General features: G+C 40.0%; 1 protein-coding gene across 3 annotated transcripts in view; it reads right to left on the bottom strand.

The window, feature by feature from the left end:
- MYH11 (myosin heavy chain 11) overlaps positions 1–20,161 on the bottom strand; it is an 89,942-nt gene that overhangs the window by 56,584 nt on the left and 13,197 nt on the right. For all 3 annotated transcript variants that reach the window (XM_063430317.1, XM_063430318.1, XM_063430319.1), the window contains exon 3: positions 15,752–15,908. In XM_063430317.1, coding sequence (XP_063286387.1) covers positions 15,752–15,908 — 157 coding nt within the window. The remainder of the gene's footprint in view (positions 1–15,751; positions 15,909–20,161) is intronic.

Below are 20,161 nucleotides of genomic sequence, written 5' to 3'. Positions count from 1 at the left end.
CAGGTGTGTAATGGAATTGGACTGAGTGAGAAATTTGGTACGTTTTAGCTTCATTACATTATATCTAAATTTTGACCGGAGGGACCAGTATAGGAAAGGTAACTCTAACCAATACCAGTGTGTTCATGAACCGTTGGAATAACCCTTTAACCATTTTCAAGAAACAAATGTTACACTGCAGTCGTCCTAATCTGGTCCCTAAAGACTTAATGTAGTATAGGACATTCTTCTTAATTTGGTTTTAGCAGCAACGTTCAGCCCTGCTGTCTGTAAAAGAGTGAGACATTCCTTATGTTATGAATTTGTAGTGCTCATCACCCAACAGTCCTAGATCCAGGAGGGCAGTCCCCATATGGTACCCATGTAGCTTTGTAACTTACACAAGTATGAGGCTGTGCAATGATTTTCCCTGGTTGCATGCTCTACAAGGATGGTGGTCAACATGGCTCACATGCTGCAAGGCTGACATGCCCCTTTAACTGTTGCAAAAGACCCCCGTGAGTGAGATTGCATCACTGTTATGCTCCGTATTCTAACCCTACCTACGACTCCATAGCTGTCAAGATTTTAAATATACTAAAATTGGCATGTATGGGTATGTTATATATGCATAGGATATAATTTAATAAAATGATTGATGGTCTGTGAGTGAAACAATTTTTTTATGCCCACGCTATTTTAATCCACACTCATTAGTTTCAGTATCCCATGTTCTTCCCATCAAGCAGTCACATATTTGTATCTGTTCCCCCTGTGTGCCTGCAGGGCCCTGTAATATAATGTTTAAATGTGCTTATTTTGATTTGTGTATAATTCACAAATTAGAATAAACTAAACTGTGTTAGGCATTATTTTCTATAAGTACCCACAAATATAATTAATGACATGATGTGTACTAGAATCATCACATATAACATCCATTATGTGTAGTATAGCTATCCTTAAAAATAATATACAATTCTGTCCTGTTGTATAACATTCATGGATTTATTACAACTTTCCAGTGTCATGTCATCGTTTTCCCTTTATTAAGACAGACATAAAAACACTCAATACAAATGGCACAAAACTGATGTGGAAACTTTAAACATGATAAAAATAAAGATGAGAATATTAGAATATAACAAATCGTTTACGAAACATAAAAAATCCGAAATACTGGTTTCCCCAATGGAGCACTTGTCCTTACATATGCCAGGCACACAATTCTGTGGGAATGCTCTCTCTCTCTCTCTCTCTCTCTCTCTCTCTCTCTCTCTCTCTCTCTCTCTCTCTCTCTCCTCTCTCTCTCTCTCTCTCTCTCTCTCTCTCTCTCTCTCTCTCTCTCTCTCTCCCTCTCTCTCTCTCTCTCTCTCTCTATATATATATATAGAAAGTAACTATTGCCATTATAGTGGATTGAACTACAGTAAGATTTAATTAATCAAACATCAATGTAAATTATTTTTTTAAACACCAATCACAATTTCAGTCTATGTATTCCTAATTCCTACATGTCTTTATTGTCTATCCAAGATCCAGGGCAAGAGGCCAACAGACCATATAAGTGCACAAAATGTTGGTGTAATGTGGCTTCCTGCCTAATTCATGTTACACTTACCAACATGCAAAATTAATATTCTTCTTGCATAATGTTTGCAAAAGAATAGCTCTTTCAGATAGATCTTTTTATATACGGTAATACAGAAAAAAATGCAAAATGCCATTTCAGTATTTTATAGCATACAAAAATGAATTCCTCTGCACTCTAAGCCAACCACTTCTGCCTCCAATGTCATGATTAGGAATTTCATGTGCTCACTATCAGTCACATTTTGGTGAAAGGTGATTGACAAAAAGACAAAGGATGCAAACGATGTCCGAACACTGGACGGATAATTAAGTGACATCAGACAGAAAAGGGTTTTATTTTCTAAACAGTAAGTTGTGGCATGATGATTTAAGACAAGATAGCTAAAATACCTACTGACTTACATAGCTAAAAAAAACCAAAAAACTGAATTGGAAAGAAGCTCCATTTCATGCCAATTGAAGATTTTGGTAATTTTTCAAGCTGGGTTGTAAATTTAACAACTGAGTAATTCTCTTCCGTCATGGGTAATGTGGCTGTAACTCCCTATAAAGTTGCTTATGCAAAAACAGTGAGCAAACCTGGGATGCCTTCATGTGCCACAAAACACCTGTAAATTCATCTGTCAAGTTTCTACACAATAATCAGACCGTAATGGGCAGGGATGCCGTCAGAAATCTCAGGGCCCCTAAAAAAAACACTGCCCGGGCCCCCTCACCGCGATATACCCTCCTTGCGACACACAGATATACACACATACATTGTTATAAACAAACTCTTTCAGAATATACACTTTGCCAGACACAATTACACAATGTCATGCACACACACATACACACACATACACACAGTCACATACACAGGTACGCAATGTTAGACACATTATTATTATTATTATTATTATTATTATTGCAATTTATATAGCGCCAACAGATTCCGTAGCGCTTTACAATATTATGAGAAGGGATTTAACTATAACTATAGACACACACAGATTCCAGCTGTCAGACACACACCGGACACACGGACAGCTCGGCATTTGGGGGAACAGGTTGGCACCTCATTTTGGGTGTGTTGCCCTAGCATGCAGGACCGGGCTTGCCCGTATGCCAAGTGCTATATCGACTAATATTCCAAAGGCCTTTTAATTCACCCATATAACGCACTATTAAACATGAGCTTGCATTGTACTGTCTAGTCCTCTCAGGACTGGGTGACAGAGTCGCTTTGCCACGTAATCAATAAGTCTCTGAATGACATGACTTGATGCTTATTTTGGTTTTAATGCTGCTTTACATGAGAATTGTATTTAACCCCGTGTTATACTTCCCATCACGTACATTCCTTCCTACATAGAACCAAATTGATCATTCCAATACAAAGGTACGTCTGAGTAGGTGTTAAAAACCTCCTAAATGCAAATAAGAGTTCTCTAACATATGTCACATCTATGGCAAAAACAGTTGCTAAAAAATCAGCAAACCCATTATCCTATCCCTTGATGTTAAAAAGGGTGTAATTAACATTAACTAGAGCATTTTTAAGAGAATTTCAACGTGATTGCTTAATGTTATGACTTTAAAAGAGGTGCCAGCAGTCAGTAATGTAAAGTGGTGTCTTATGTCGCCAAATGATTAATTCGGAATGCTGTGCATGTTAAGAAACATAGCAGGAAACCTTTGATAGTGTGTTCACATCTGTTCTCTGATAAAGCTGCTACTTCCTGCTTAACCCTCGCTGGTAGTATGTCTACTAAAAGCTATAGGAGCACATGATCCAAGGGAGTCAGGAACCCCTTTGGTGCAGTATTTACAATGCTTTCAGTAGGCAGCCCTGGGAATTATTTGACATTATTGGTCAGTGCAAGACTAGTTTTGCAATGTGCACCCATTTAGATATTATTTCTTTGCTTTGCTATTCACAGAGCATAGAAATGGGCAGATGCGGTGCAAAGGTCATAAAATACCCAAGGCTTGAGCCCAAAACAAAATTTGGTGAATTTTCCTCAAAGCCCCACATCTAGTGCTTCAACATTTCAAATGCACGAAGAGGGACACTTTCATTTTAGGGGTGCAAGTGGCGGTTCAGTCGGGGACGGGCTGTTCCGAGAAATTACAAACCACAATTTATGCAACTAAAATGCATTATGTTCCTAAAAACATTTATTGTAGAGTAAAGAAGCATTAGTGTGAGTACTATCGCTGTGGAGCTCTTTTTAACACTCAGACATAACACTATGGAGCTCCTAGAAAAGAGGGACATTAGGAGAGAAAAGAGGAACAGAGTGATTTGGGCCTAAAACAGGGACTCACATATTCAACCACATATATATATACACACAGACACACACAGGAATGCACACCGACACAAGCACACACTCCAAAACAGACATGCACATTTATCGACTCACTGAGGTGCCTAACTAGGATATATAGCAAGGAAATGTTGTTCAGACTAGAGAAGTGCAGGCAGATGATAGCAAAAAGTGGGAAGATGATTAGGTTTGAAGGAATTGAAGTGCTAGAAGGAGACATAGTGAACAGCTACAAGTGTCTGGGGGTACCGCAAACACATGGAAACCATGAGGAAAAGGTATGGAGGGTAGCAACATCCAAGTACCTCTAGAGCATGGGTCGTCAACCTGGTCCCTACCGCCCACTAGTGGGCGTTTCGGGATTCCAGGTGGGCGGTAGGGATTTTCACATTTTTTTATGGATTGGGTGAGCGGGCGGGCGGGTGTGAGCCGGCGGTACCCCTGCGATCGGGTACCGCCATCACCACTTGCGGCCCCGGCGGCAATCCGCCGGGGCCGCATATAGAGGGGTCCATCGGGTGGCCCATGCTGTCAGGGCCACCCGATGGATGTGGATTGTGAGGGGGCCCGGTCAGCGCTGGGCGCTTTAACAGCGCGACCGGCCCCCTGTGATGACATCATCTCTGCTGGGAGGAAGTGATTCCCCGGTCACTCCTCCCAGCATACTGAGAGCCCGCGCGGGAGGAAGGAAGAGGAGGGAGTCAGAGTGGGAACTCTGACTCCCATCCACCTGAGCCACCACTGGACCCCAGGGAAAGTCACCCTCCTGCACCTTAAAGGTAGGAAACAGGAGGGTGACTTAAATATAATGTGTGTTTGTTTGTGTATGTGTCTTTGTATGTATGTCTTGTGTGTGTCTGTATGTGTGTCTTGTTTTTGTATGTATGTCTTGTGTGTGTATGTGTCTTTGTATGTGTCTGTATATATGTGTCTTGTTTTTGTATGTATGTCTTGTGTTTGTATGTATGTCTTGTGTGTGTGTGTCTGTATATATGTGTCTTGTTTTTGTATGTATGTCTTGTGTGTGTGTCTGTGTGTGTGTCTTGTTTTTGTATGTATGTCTTGTGTGTGTGTCTGTGTATGTGTCGTGTGTCTGTCTGTATATATGTGTGTATGTATGTGTGTCTTGTCTTTGTATGTATATGTTTCTTGTGTCTGTCTGTATGTGTGTGTGCCTGTCTGTATGTATGTGTGCCTGTCTGTATGTATGTGTGCCTGTCTGTATGTATGTATGTATGTATGTATGCCAGCAGGGCCGCCATCAGAAATTTTGGGGCCCCTAACACAGCTCATGTTCTTGGCCCCCCTTCAAGCCCGCCTCCGAATACACACACACACACTAACAGATACAAATACTGAAACAGACATACACACATGCATACACACTGGCATACACACAGTGCATACGCATACACTGACATACACTGGCATATACACATACACTGGCATACATACACACACACATACACTGGCATACATACACACACACATACACTGGCATACACATACACTGGCATACATACATACACACACTGGCATACACATACACTGGCATACACACACACTGGCACACACACACACTGGCATACACACACACTGGCATACACACATACACCTCATTTTCAGCCACCCTCCTCTCCCCTTATCGTCGCAGGAGGGAGGCTGGGGATGATGCGAGTCGGCTGCCTCTCCTCGCGGCCTTTCTCTCCTCCTTCCCGCGCGGAGTAAACTGGGAGGAAGTGACCGGACGTCACTTCCTCCCAGCAGCACTTGCTTCCGGCTGCATTTTTTTTTTTTAAAGGGGCCCGGTCGCGCTGACCGGGCCCCTGAAGATAATAGGGCCCATTTGGTGGCCCTAAATGCTTGGGACACCTGATGGGCCCCATAAGCGTGTGGGCCCCGGTGCAGATGCACCGGCGGCAGTTCCGCTGATACACGTGGGGCCCCCAGGGCCGCCAGGCCCGTGACAATTGTCACGGTTGTCATGCCCTGATGGCGGCCCTGTGTGCCAATCTGTTATACTGGGATACCTAGCTCAGCCTTCCTTCTGGGCATTTCTATAAGGAAGGTTAAAAAAGGGGGGGGGAAAAAAGGTGGGGAGGGGAATTGAGGAGGGATAAGAGGGGAGATGACGCACAGATGAGAAATCCTATTATGCGCAAACAGAGAAGTCGTCTGAATATCACCGAAAGAGGAGACCTTTGTTTGTTCCTTACGAAAATCGAACCAGATATCAAATATTTAGTCTTGCATCATCAACCTCAAGGATCTCATTAATCACTAGTAAAGGTAATTTCAATTTACTTTATTGTTTTCTCATTAAACTTTATAAAGTTAAAAACATTATAAACATGCATTAATTGGAAATAAAAAGATAAATGAACGTACACGCTCCTTTCGAAAAACATTCCGCACTTGCGCGAAAACTGGTGGGCGGTAAGGGAAATTTTTCAACCAAAAAGATGCATTAGTGGGCGGTAGTTAGAAAAAGGTTGACTACCACTGCTCTAGAGAGTCAGACAGGTTCTGAAGTCCCAGCTCAATGGCAAGAACAGGATCCAATTCCTACGAGTCACCAGGTGCTCAGCCAAAATAATAACCTGGCCAAGAAAGAACTGGACACTCAACGGACATCAAAACTTGGAAATAGGTTTGTGGGTTTAAAATCTTTGCAGGGTCCCACTTGTTTTAGTATAAGCCTTATTAACCTTGTTTATTGGGTTACTTTGTAACAAAAGGTATGCTAACAGGAGCATGACTGCACATATAAAAATGATGACATGTATGTGTGTATGTATCTATGTGTGTGTCAGTCAGTCTGTGTGTGTATGTATCAGTGTGTGTATGTGTGTCACAGCACACCTACATTTAAAAGTCAACACTACATACAAACACACCCATGCAAATGCAAACACTACACACAAGTACACCACTACATTTCAATGGCAACAGTACTTACAAATACACCCCAATATGCACACGCATATTCTATACAAAAACATGGTTACATTGAAATGCACAAACACTGCTCACAAACACAACCCTACAAGGATAGTCAAATGGTAGATCCCCAGCTGGCATAGCATTGTGGGAATTGTATGATAGATGGGGATTTACCTTTTAACCACCCTTGAGCTAGAGGGGGGCCAAAAGAATCGCTTGCTCCAGTGCCCCTCTACATTAGTTCCACCACTGACTGTATGGCTAATGGGACAGCTTCCCACAGGCTATAAGCGCAGAGATTAGTTGAGTGCATTAACGTCAGTTAAAGTGTCAAGTCTACCACTTCATTACAGGTATAATTACGCGTCTGTTAGTCCACCCATTGTACAGCGCTACGGAATTTGCTGGCGCTATATTATAAATAATATAATAATCATGTAAGGTCCTATTCTCCCCATAGTTAGTGAAAGAGATTCCTTTTCACTCCATCATGTGTCCCTGCTGATGGCTTCAGGTGAGTCTTATTATTTTAAGTACTACTGGTCGGGTAGTACTGTGGGTGATAGCAGCTTCCTTGGAAGCTCTTTGATTGGGAAAGGGACAAACAGCATAATAGGTTGGGGCTAACCCCCTAGGTCTGGGACTAATGCCCGTCTATTCCCATTACAAAAAGACTTACATACCCTCATATACTGGTAGGATTTACATTTCAATACTATTAGAAGCTGATCACCTGCTGCTTTTGCTCCATATATATAATCTTGCTGTCACTGTTCAGTATATAATTTTATTGGATGAAGACACCAAGATATATTGCACTGTGGTCTCCTTTACAAAGTTCCACATGTTTCCAACTCCAAATAGAGCGGCTATTGCTGCCTAATCTCAAACATAATCTGATGGTTTATCACAAGGATGCAGACCTTGGCAGCCTTACCATAAAAGGAAACAGACAGCAACTGGGACCAAGCACTGCGTAAATATATTCATGTTTTACTATCTTCATCAGTGTTTCAGACACTTGTGTTTTTCCAGAACTCATTCTCATCACCCATAGTCAGACAGAAACAAGCTGCTACTGGGTGCAAGAGTCCAGCAATAATTGGTCTACTAGCAGCACACTCCTAGGACATCAAAGGATATGTGTGTAACACTGTGATCAGCTTTTATGGGGGTTTAGCTGGGGGGGGAACAAGTAATGCATTTACATGGGGAATATCACTTCTCTGGAATTTCTACCATTGATTGAAACCCTCGTAATTACATATAACTGTTACCCTGCTTGCATGAGATGCTCGTTCTACTTTTACATTTATATTAAATAATTAACCAATTGCATTGCTATCCAGTTCAGACAAGATGTAGGTACCCAGTTGCAGGATAAAGAGGTCTGGATTTCTACATTTATTTTTTTTCACACCATTACAAATACATATTTGTAAAATATAAGGGATAAGTAAACACAATAGGTATCCTGACCACTTCATCTTAATGAAGTGGTCTGGGTGCAAGTAAAAAAACATTGTCACTCTGCAGCACAGCAATGTTTTCATTGCAGGATTTAAATGCATCTCTCAGACAGCTATGAAAGGCGATTCGGCTGAAGTAACAGAGTAAAACTTTTCTATTTCAATCAGATGGTTTCAGAGAGACCATCTGATTGGCGCAGTGCAGCATTATGCCATGATTGCACATTAGACTCCCAATGCTTTCATATAGGCAAGCATTGAAGATTGGCTGAGATTATCGATCTTGATGATGTCAGCCAAGGAGGTGGAGCTATCCCAATGACACTGGTATTGTGAGGTAGAAAGTTAAGTAAAATACCTTTTTTAATCTCTCCAGGCGGGGATGGGTGTCACGATTACTGTATGACGCAAAACTATGATAACACAAACAAAGTATACTGGGCCTTAGAATGGTCAAATAACAAGCCGAGGTCAGGGATACAGAAAGAGACAATACGAATATACTAGCCAAAGGTCAGGATACCAGAAGTAGGGAAAATCAAAACACAAGCCAAAGTCAAAAAATCGAAAATATATTACCAAAAACGCACTCTCTGACAACCAACAAGTGGAAACCACAACAGGGCACTGAGAAAAAGCATTACAGGGTTTAAAAATGCCTTTTAGTGCTGTGATTGGTCAGTACGTGGCCTTTGACCCCAAAACGTGCGTGTGCGTCGACATTGTGATGTCACACGCATGCCGGCGCCATCTCTAATGTTGGCAGTGTGTAAGAAGTAAGAACAGGACTGCAATGACCGGCGTCCCTTAGATCACTGAACCAGCCAGGAGCCGTCTTACAGGAGGATCGGGCGGCAATGCGCCGCTATTTAGATGAGTATATAGCGCGACCGCTATATACTCATGTGCGGCCGTGGCGATCAAGGACTTAATTGTGGCTGAAGTATCGGTATGACCGTACTGATCAGGCGCGGTCACGCCGATACAAACCCCCAGCGCCGTGACAATGGGGACCTAAACAGCCTGCTGGGCACTATAGCATTTATAGTGTCTTAACTGGTATTTGGAGAGGTAAAGGATGGAGGGAGGAATGCCATTCGCAGAGAGTGACATTCTGTCCAGCAGGGTTGCCAATCAGAGCTGCCGATTCAATGTGTAATGCTGAAGCACTCTCACAGAGAATGAGCTACCTGAACTAGTCGCACGAGCACTGAATGTCAGAGCTGGTGTGTCGGGTGATTTGGAGGACTGAGGGGAAAATTGAGCGTCATGCAGAGACGTTGTGTGAATTGACAATTCTGTGAGTAAACCTCCAGTCACATCCCTAAAATAAACATGCCTCTTTTTTGGTCATTTAATATACTTGAAGCTATGGAAAGATTCTACAGGGTAACACTCTAGTTGAGGTTGAAAATGAAAAGTGCAACATTTCAGAACTTAAAGTGGCCTGATTAAGGTCATTAATAACATTCCATCTAGGCATTGCATGACAATGTCTTCTCATCTGCACACCTCACCTGCGGGGAATGTTTCAGTGATGTAACGTTCATCACTAGCAGTGCACAAAATGGACTGTCCAGTCCAGAGATGGGGCATATCAACCCAGTATAAATCCACTCCAGGCTGGCTAACAGCCTCATCGCCTGCCCCATTCACAGCAGACCATGCAGAAAGCACTCTTGAGGCACTTTCTATATGCGTTTTCTCAGCACAGCGCAAGCATGTGTAATTATCTGATTGTGCTCTGTTGGTTTGAGGCAGTTCCCTGGTGTTCTTGGATGGCAACCAGGGAATTAAATCAGGACATTGGAACCGGAGCCCAAAATCGAGAAGGTCTCACCTAAATAAACTGGGAATCCTGCATCTGGGTCATCCCAAAATGCAGGTTATAATACAATATGTGGTACATTCTAAGTTACATTGTTATATTCAATGCTTCATTGTTGCTTTTAGCACATACACCCCAGCACAGTTTTAAGTGTGCAGTTTTCTGATTTAGATGTCCCACCCATCTTCCCTTAGAGCCTTACAAAAACACACTGTTGAGAGAAGACACAGGAAGTCCCCTTGGAAGCAATCGCACAGCTTAATTCCTTCCCCTGGGATGTTCAATGTAGTACAACTGTGCTGTTATATATTACAATTTCTGTTGTAGTTTAAACAACTCTTCCTTATTAATTGTCACCAGACAATTGTCCCTTAATAGGAACACATCCATTATGGATTTTATTTTTGTGCTATAAATGATGTATATTTCTGTGGGATCATGTAGCAGCTCTGGGAAATATTTTGTGCGTGGGAGTGCTTTTCGCAAGCAGTATGTGTATGACCGGAAAAGAAAATAAGGATGTACTATGTGTTTGCTAAAATCCCTGGCTTTTAACTAGCACCTTTGAAAAATTAACTTTTAGTTTAAAGCATTTCTAACTCTTTTTTTAAAAGTATCTCAGAACTTATTGAGGATGGAGAATGAGGGATGGAGGCACTCTCCTATGGGCCCGTTGGATGCACTTCACACTTCTAGCGCTGCTCTTACATTGAGTTTATTTAGAGACATCTTTCCAGTGTCCGTAGACGTGGTATACCGAAGGACAAGCCTCAGATGGTGGGGCAGGAACACCGGTGATCAAATAGCACGAAATGCTTAAGATCCTTAGGTTGCCTGTATTAGATTAGTTCCTTATGTGCATACCACCCAACTATGATGTCCTGTTATTTGGGATGTCAGAGAGAAGAGGTTAATGGGGATTTGATTTCAACACTGGCACTGCCCAGAAAGGGACGGTCTAAATGATTAGCAGGTCAGGCTGGCATGATTGCACTTCAGGCTATGCTTGATGGGAACAGCAGGAATATGACCCTGTGTGTAAGTCACCCAGCTAACCTGTACAATCTGTCCAAAATATCTGGAGGTAGCATGCTGTGTGTACTGTGTGTCCTGACACTAGACAAAACTAAGATTTCATAGATGGCCCTAAAATAAAAAGAGGGAAAAGTATTTATCTCTGAAATTAATATTTTTAACAGTGGCTGTGGAGAATGTACCCACAAAGCCTGATATATAGTAATTCACAAAGGAAATTCATAACAAAATGAAAATTGACCACATGAATTCAGATGTTTCCTCAACACCATTGAGTTAATCAGCAATTCTGCTCTAACCTTGGAGCTCTCCCTAATTTAAGCTACTAAGAAAAAATACTATTGAAAAGTGAGACATCGGTGGATCGATTTGAAGTTCTGTGTAAGAAGTCTTTGCTGAGAATTCACATTGGCATTTGATGGCATCAACTGAACTGAGACGACACCAATGTGGAATACTTAAACAAAATTAGTGATCATGTTTTATTTTTCTGGTAAACTTTCAACTGAGTTAAATTTAACTGTTACTCTCCAAAGTATGTGGTTCCGTTTATTTCCGCCTGTAGTATCCACAGTAGCAGAATGGTCAGAAGTCATACTTTGAAACATTGTCTATCTTATCTCTTCTTAACACTCTTCAAACAGCGAGAGTGGTTTGTCAACAGGACAACTCAACTATGTTCCCATCACTTATGGTTGCTCAACACACGTTTACATAATGTGTTAACACACTCAATTAATTAGGATGGGACGCTGAGAGCTTGGCAAAAAGACCCGTAGTCACAGCACAATCTGCTTATTTTTAATTCCCAAAACAGAAAGAAATGGGTATTATTAGCATTAATAATTTTCAGTCTTTTGGGAATAAAATTAATATAATAACATTACTGAAGTAAGATTATAAATATATATATATATATTTATATACAGTTCTGCTTCATTTTTATAACTGACTGAATGCACCACAGCTAATTTTTTATAAATATAATATTTAGAATTTAAACAATCCTGGCAGCTTTGTATGTTTTATGACGGCATTGCTGTACATTACAAGGGGCCTTAGTGATATTATGATATTAAAGTTGATTTGAGACCTTTCAGATATTGGCATGTTTATACTGTACTGTAAATGGTTTTATTTATTAGGGACTAGTTAGCTATGAAATGCTGGATTATGACTTTATGCGTCCTTTTTTGGAAAATGTACATAAATACTGAGAGCCTTGTACAGTCCAAACTAGTACGCTATCATGTCACTAATTTCAATAAATAAGTGCATTATCTAATACTTAGTGAGATATGATGCACTTGAAAGAGGGCTGGGTAAGTTCATAAAATTGTCCATAAAAAAAGTCCAATAAAATGCCAGCTCTTTATGAGAAACTACTCCAGTGAACTACAACTACCAGCAGGCAATCGGAGTAAAATTGATTTCCTGTTGCAGATCTTACGGTTACCACAATTTAGTAAGCAAACGCATGTCAGAGACAGGCTGGTCCATTTTATTTGAGATTCTTATGGTTAAGTAAGTTTTATGTTTGCATTGGTAGGTTTTCGATTTACACAGTTGTCTAGGGATTGTTATTATTATTGTTATTACTACAACTAAAACTATAATTTACTGTATATAGGGCCAACATACTCGGCAACGCTTTACAAATGGGAATATAAATGAACAAATTAATAATAAACAAATGAATGTGGACAGAAAACAGAAAAGAACAATGACTTGCTCAAATGAGCTTGCATTCTAGGAATGTATAACCCAGAGCAGATAATAAAGCTTAACATTTAATAAAAACATCACATTTAATAAGAACCAAATAATGCCACAAAATGCAGCTGTGTCAGTGAACAATGACACACACATGGAAATCAACACCAGACGCCAGATATAGAGATTCAAATACATTCTCTGTGAGAAAAATAGATTAATAAACGCATGTGTTGGTAGGACACTTAAAGGGATACTCCAGGCACCAAAACAACTTCATCTAGATGAAGTTGTTATGGTGCCAGAAGGCCCATGGAAGTACAATGTACACTGTTCTCAAACGGCTTAACTCCAAAGTTGCCACCAGCGGCAGAGAGGAACAAGCAACACACTAAACAGGTACTAGGAACAGAAACCATGAGGCACAGTAAATGGGACAAAAGAACTATAAAAGTGTTAGGTGTGACTTGATTGGTCCACGTCACACCTATGACTCCAGAATGCGCGTGAATGGGGATGCGGGAGTGACATGGACCATGCAGAATCAGAAGTAATGTGGTACCCCGCTGCGCCTTTAAGAACACGCTGATTTCAGGCTGCGCACCTGATATCTCATTCAGTGCGCACGGAATGTATAGGAATATTGGATTGCTGCCCTGTCTGAGTATGTAGCGCTACAGCTTTTGATTTAAATGGATTTATATTGAATTAAAAACACCTAATCTAGGCAAAAAATAATGGGGGTTTAGTTACATTATATGATCATACATTGCATAAGCCTGCCACATCATCAATGTACCCCATCTTTGGCAGGTCCTACTCTAAATGCCAAATATAGCTCATTTAGCAGACAGTTGGCAGTTAGAGTAGAACCTGCCAAAGATGGGGTACATTGACGTTTGTGGCAGGCTTATGCAATGTATGATCATATAGTGTAACTAAACCCCCATTATTTTTTGCCTAGATTAGGTGTTTTTAATAAAACTAGCAAAACAATTCTAAGAAAACATATTTGACATGCTGAAACTTACATTCTAAAATGGATATCATTGTATAATGTTACACAATACTGTAGATAATTAAAACTGTTTATAAATTGTATCTTTTATTTTCACCAATATATTAAGATATTATATCAAGTCGAAGATTGCTGTTTCTTTATACATCTATATGCTTATTTTGTAGCAGAATTCTGCCGAGTTCCAAAGCAACAGGAAGGCTGGAGGTTAATTTGATATGAAAGGGTCTAGCTAACTAGTCTGGGATTTCACCAGCTACACAGCTTTGAAAGGGGAATCTTGGATTCCATAAAGAACCTAACTATGATTACATTCGAAGAATAAACTCTAAAATTCATAAAGGATTAAGCTGTTAAAGGTTCTAAAGAACAGGCTCTGCAATTCTGAACCATCTTAACAACTGCTGGTGCCATCTAGTAGGGGACATCTCTGCTCGTTGTCTGATCGTACCTGTCTGATCGTACCTTGTAATATGTGTATTGCCACTTCTGCAGTACATTTTATATTTTTTTTTATAAATGTTTCCATTTTGCATCGGGTGCACTTTTTTTTTGTGATTGTTTTTTAGGATACTTAATACAAAAAGATTTCCATCTGCTTTTTGTAGTTGCTAATTGGACCACTCAAACTAGACTTCAATCATTTTTTTTTTGTTATCCTCTAATTTATTTCTTAATGATACATCTATTTTATGTAGTTTAGATTTTTGTAAATGTAATTTTGTTTAATTTAAACATATCCTACACAGTTTTTAATATTAAGCAACTTGCTAAAAATAATGGATGATGACAAGTTCTATATATTATTGGAAGCAAGTTCCATGATATTTTAATGTTCCCCTCTACTATAAAATACATTAATGAACAACTCCTGCTGAAAAAGCTATCATCTTGCAATCACCCTGCCAAACTAACAGTTCACTTATGTTTTAACATCTGATTACAACCAAAAAAGGCAACCGCATTTCACAATCTGTATAAAGCTTGTTTTTGGTTCTTTATATGTCGGATATGACTGTGTAATTCTGTAGATGTCTTCAAGGACCCGTGCTGTGAGCACAAGTAAACATTCGGCAGGGATTCCTTACCATTTATATCTAAACGAATGCCCTGTGGCTGAAAGCAAACAGAATGGCTAATATTGTTCTCCTTTTAAGGCCCGGAAAAAAATGAGCCTCAAACATAATTCAACAAAAAGGGAAGAACAAGCTTAGGTGAAAATAATTATCTGTCCTGTTCCACATTGTGGTTTGGAGATTATATACCAATAAACTGCATCCTTGAAAAATCAGATTTGCATTGTAATAATTAATATTTAGTTTGGTTCTTATCGTTGAGTATATTCTATTTAATTCATACATTGTTTCAACTTTGATAAAAAATGTATATAGAATATTTTTGCTTTATGAATCTGATTTAATTATTATTATTTTTATAATGCTTATTCATTAAAAAATAAATAAATATATAATAATGTATACAAGTAAATATTGTAAACACGGAGCACACACTTTGCAATGATTTACGTGGAGGTTTTTCGACTTTCATAACATTATTATTTATATATATATATTTGGCTTCCGAAATGGGAAAGATATAATTTTTTTCTGATTGTTAATTCAGGCACCATGACTCTACAGCATTATTAATTATTAACAATTGCAAGATTGTCTATAATTTAATCATAGGGTAATAATGTTGGACAACATGCCACCAGCACTAGCAGTGAAGGACCCTGTTTGATGACTAAGCACAGTTTTCATATTTTTTTTATTTGATTAAAAATGAAATTCTGAATATTCCATAGCCATATAATTTAAGGCGAGTTATTGTGATCAGTGCGTGATGGACAATGGCTTACCTTGTAACATACTCCTATATGCAGTATCTGCTATAGCATAGATATGGGGTGGCATTTCATGTCTTTTTTTCCCTTTGTACATGTCGATGATCTTCTCTGAATAAATTGGAAGAAATTTGTAGGGATTGACCACAACACAGAAAAGCCCAGAGTATGTCTGTAAAAAAATGAGAATGGCCCCTTCAGTTAAAGGAAAATCTAATCATCAATAAACCTTATCATACATTGTGAAGACAAACGTTTCTAGAATTAATTTATAAATCTGATCTTTGATTGTGTGCCTTGTATTTTGGGAGACAGGAAAGGAGTATATTGAACCCTGCATACACTATACAAAAAAACAAAAAAATCAGCGGGAGAGGGGTAGGCTATAGTAGCAAGATTTGTCAACTCGTCTTACAAACACATCTCCGATGTTACGAACATTATTAACGTATATGAAAATGTAGACATACACAATAGACATAGTTTAGTCTATAGTGACAAGCACTTCCACCATCATTTCTTAAATCAAGTTGGCAAGTTTAATATAGCAGGCATTTTACGTACCACAAATGCCAACGCTGAATAAAATGTATCACATAATAAAAAAAGGTATATATAGTAAAATAGTTGTACACTAAAATCTATATCAGTTTAGAATTTCTTCATTTGTCACCTGTGAATAAATTTTGTATGTGGGCACCAACATCTCCATTTTGCATGGCCATATAAGGAAACTGAAGAGAGTCTTGTTTAAAGCAATGGTATGTATGGTTTGCTTGGTATTTAGACAGAGGAAAAACATAGCTAAGAATATATCTGAGGTGCTTGAAGGACCAGTGTATTAACGTGTTACATAGACAATGATTTTCTATCCATGTTTTTTGGAACATACTTATAGGACACATTTATTCAAGGGTTGATTTCTTGTTTAGCTCTACGTGTCTTTAAAGCCAGCTGTGCTAAACCCAAACTATTGAAATTACAGGATGAAAGACAATGTGTGTGTGACAAACGCCCTGTGGTCTGGTCGTTTGCCACGGGCTCCTGGAGGAGCCTGCTTGCCAGCCTTCTGCCTCAGGACTATGGATCCTGCAATATACCAATGCACTTTAAAAGGCTCCATTCATGTCATTTATGTACTTTTGTACTCCAAAAAGAGAGACCGACCGTTAACCCTGATTCCCTGTAACTGTTTTGGGCATAGGACCATGTGCACGGTCGGTCAAAATTATGACTTACAGGAAATTCCCAAACCCCTAACCCGATCTGGGTGATTTTTGGTTATGTTGGTCACCAAGATCGGGGCTTTCAGAGGATGTAACTTTTGTGGGAATTTTGTGTGTTTAAAGGTATTTTGTTTGTTTTTTTGTAAAAATTTATGTTTTCTGTGCCTGGAGATAATTGAGTTTAATACAGTGCTTGACTCAATTATCTCCCAGGCACAGGGGAGGGATTGACCTATTTTGTATGGGAGTGTCCTGGTTCTGAGAGCCAATGTAATTGTGTGTATGTTTTTACTGTAGTCTGCTCTCAGGTCCAGGGGGGAGTGCCCCTTGCATGGGGACCTGCATATAAGGCCAGTTGTGGCTGCCATTAAACAGATTATTTTACCCTTCATGAAGTCTAGGCTCATGTTTGGGGGATTGGAGAGCTCTATTCACTCTGGGGATTGCTGTAATCACTATACTCCCTTGGCTTATAGCGATTGCTCTTGTAAGAGCATTTTGCTTTGCTCTCTGGACTAGGAGATGTCTACCCACTAGAAGTGGATGGAGGACAGCGAGACCCCAACCAAGCTGCGACGGTTTGTGGGGTTTGTGGGAGTTATGGTGTCCGATGCAGTGCTTATGGTACTCCAGGATAGCTAGGAAGCAGCGATTGATGGAGGTACCCGGTCGGGGTGCCAGGCGGTCTGTCACAGTCTGGTTTGAAGTTAATTGAATAAAATTAAGAAATGGCAAGATCTCAGAATGAAAATTATGGCAGTGACAACAGCTGGGCAGATGGTGAAATACCTCCAGGTCTAGGAATTTTTTGGGTACGATACGCAGAGAACAAACAATGGTTTAATTATGTTGGCTATCATTAGTTACCACTAAGTTACCTTCTTACCTAATACTTCAAATAATAACTGAAGTAGCCATTGAAATAGAGATTTAAAGGGACACTAAATACACCAAGACAATTTAGCCTAATGAAGCAGTTTTGGTGTATAATTCAAGCACCTGCAGTCTCACTGCTAATTTCTCTGCCTTTAAGGAGTTAAATCAGAATTGTTTATGGAGCCTTATCCACACCTCCCTGTATGTGACTTACACAACCTTCCTAAACACTTGCTGTCAAGAGAGATCTAATGTTTAAAATTCCTTTATTGCACAGAGTGTATTTCATTTAGAATGTCTTATCTAGTGTAGCCTGCTAGAGCCTGCAGGTGCCTTGTGTGTGTGTGTGTGTGTGTGTGTGTGTTAAAGTTTAATCACAAGAGCAGGAGATAGACACGTCTAAAGTAAACACACAATGCTGTCACATCTAATTGAAAATTAAACCATAGTTATTCATGTAGGCTGTGCCAGCCATAGCCAGGGGAGGTGTGATAAGGGCTGCATGGACAGAAACAAAAGTGATTAAACTCCTAAATGGCAGCGAATTGAACAGTGATATGCAGGGAGGATATGATCTTAACACTAAAACTTTGATGCCTATAATACCACTTTAAATTGGCACTAATAAAATGCATCATATATTCGGTATATAGACCTAAATTAAAACATAAGGGACAATATATCATTAGGAATATACTTATAGTCTTCCTTTTAGGAATGCAGATTACCCAGCTAGGCTATTTATTGCCTAAATTGATGGGCTTTAATGGACTTCTTAGTGGATTAAAGACTGGGGAAGGGAGTAGGCTGTTCCACAGAAGTGGTGCTACCCTTGGGAAATTTGTAGGCAATAGTTATCAGTACTTGAGCAAACAGAAGACAGTAGAACAAGGAAAGACATTGATTTATATATAAAATATTGTTGATTTATTGTCTAGGGTGCATGTCCTCTGTTTCCTCCTTACCCCAGTGGTATGCCAATGGTAAGTATGGCACAGGAGAACATGGCTGGTTAATGGTAAAAAAAAAGGGGGGGCAGAAATAGAGGTACACAGGCCAATGTTCACACAACAAGAAAATTAAAAATAATCTCATAGTACTGACAATCACCAAACTTCTATAAATGCTGTTCCCACATACACTGATCAGACACAACTTTAAAACCACCTGTCTAATAGCATGTAGGTCCACCTTGTGCTGCCATAACAGCTCTGATGCAGCAAGTCATAGACTTTTGAATGTGTCCTGTCTGTGCAATCTAGCACCAAACATTAGCAGCAGATCCTTTTAAGTCCTGCAAGTTGTGAAGTGGGGCCTCCATGGATCGGACTTGTTTTTCCAGCACATCCCACAGATGCTCAATCAGAATGAGATCTGGGGAATTTGGAGGCCAAGGCAACACCTTGAACTCTATGTCATGTTCCTCAAACCATTCCTGAATTTTTTGCAGTGTGGAATGGTGAATTATCCTGCTGAAACACCATTGCCATGAAGAGGAGTACATGGCCTGCAACAATCTATAGGTAGGTGGTATGTGTCAGAGTAATGTGTCCACATGAATGCCAGGACCCAAGGTTTCCCAGGAGAACATTGCCTAAAGCATAACTGCCTCCACCGGCCTGCCTTCTTCTCATAATGCATCCTACTGCCATTTCTTCCCCAGGTAATTGATGCACACGCACCCAGCTATCCTTGTTCCATGGCACAGTTTTGACGGTCACATTCCCATTTAAGGCACTTCTGGTGGTGTTACCCTGGGCACTCTGACCAGTCTGCAGCTATGCTGCCCCATATTCAACAAACTGTGATGCACTGTGTGTTCAGACACCATTCTATCGTGGCCAGCATTACGTTTTTCAGCAATTTGAACTACAGTAGCTCTTCTATGTGATTGGACCAGACAAGTTAGCCTTCGCTTCTCACGTGCATCAATGTGGTGCACCTAATACCGTTCACCGGTTGTCCTTCCTTCCACCACTTTTGCTAGGTACTAACCACTGCAACCTGGGAACATCCTACAAGGCTTACTGTCTTGGATATAGTGTGACCCAGTCGTCTAATCATCACTTTTTGGCCCTTGTCAAATTGACTCAGATCTTTTCACTTGCACATTTTTCCTGTTTTCAACACACAAAATTTTAGAACTGACTTGTTCACTTGCTGCCAATATATCCCATTGTAATGATGCAATCAATGTCATTCATTTCACCTGTCAGTGATTTTAATGTTGTAACTGATCAGTATATGCATATTTAGCATTAACACACTAAACATTCATAAGCAGTCAAAGGGACACTCCAGGCACCCAGACCACTTCTGCCCA

The sequence above is a fragment of the Pelobates fuscus genome, chromosome 8, assembly GCF_036172605.1.
Source record: "Pelobates fuscus isolate aPelFus1 chromosome 8, aPelFus1.pri, whole genome shotgun sequence".
In the NCBI taxonomy this organism is placed as follows: domain Eukaryota; kingdom Metazoa; phylum Chordata; class Amphibia; order Anura; family Pelobatidae; genus Pelobates; species Pelobates fuscus.
This window is presented reverse-complemented; position numbering and strand designations above follow the sequence as displayed.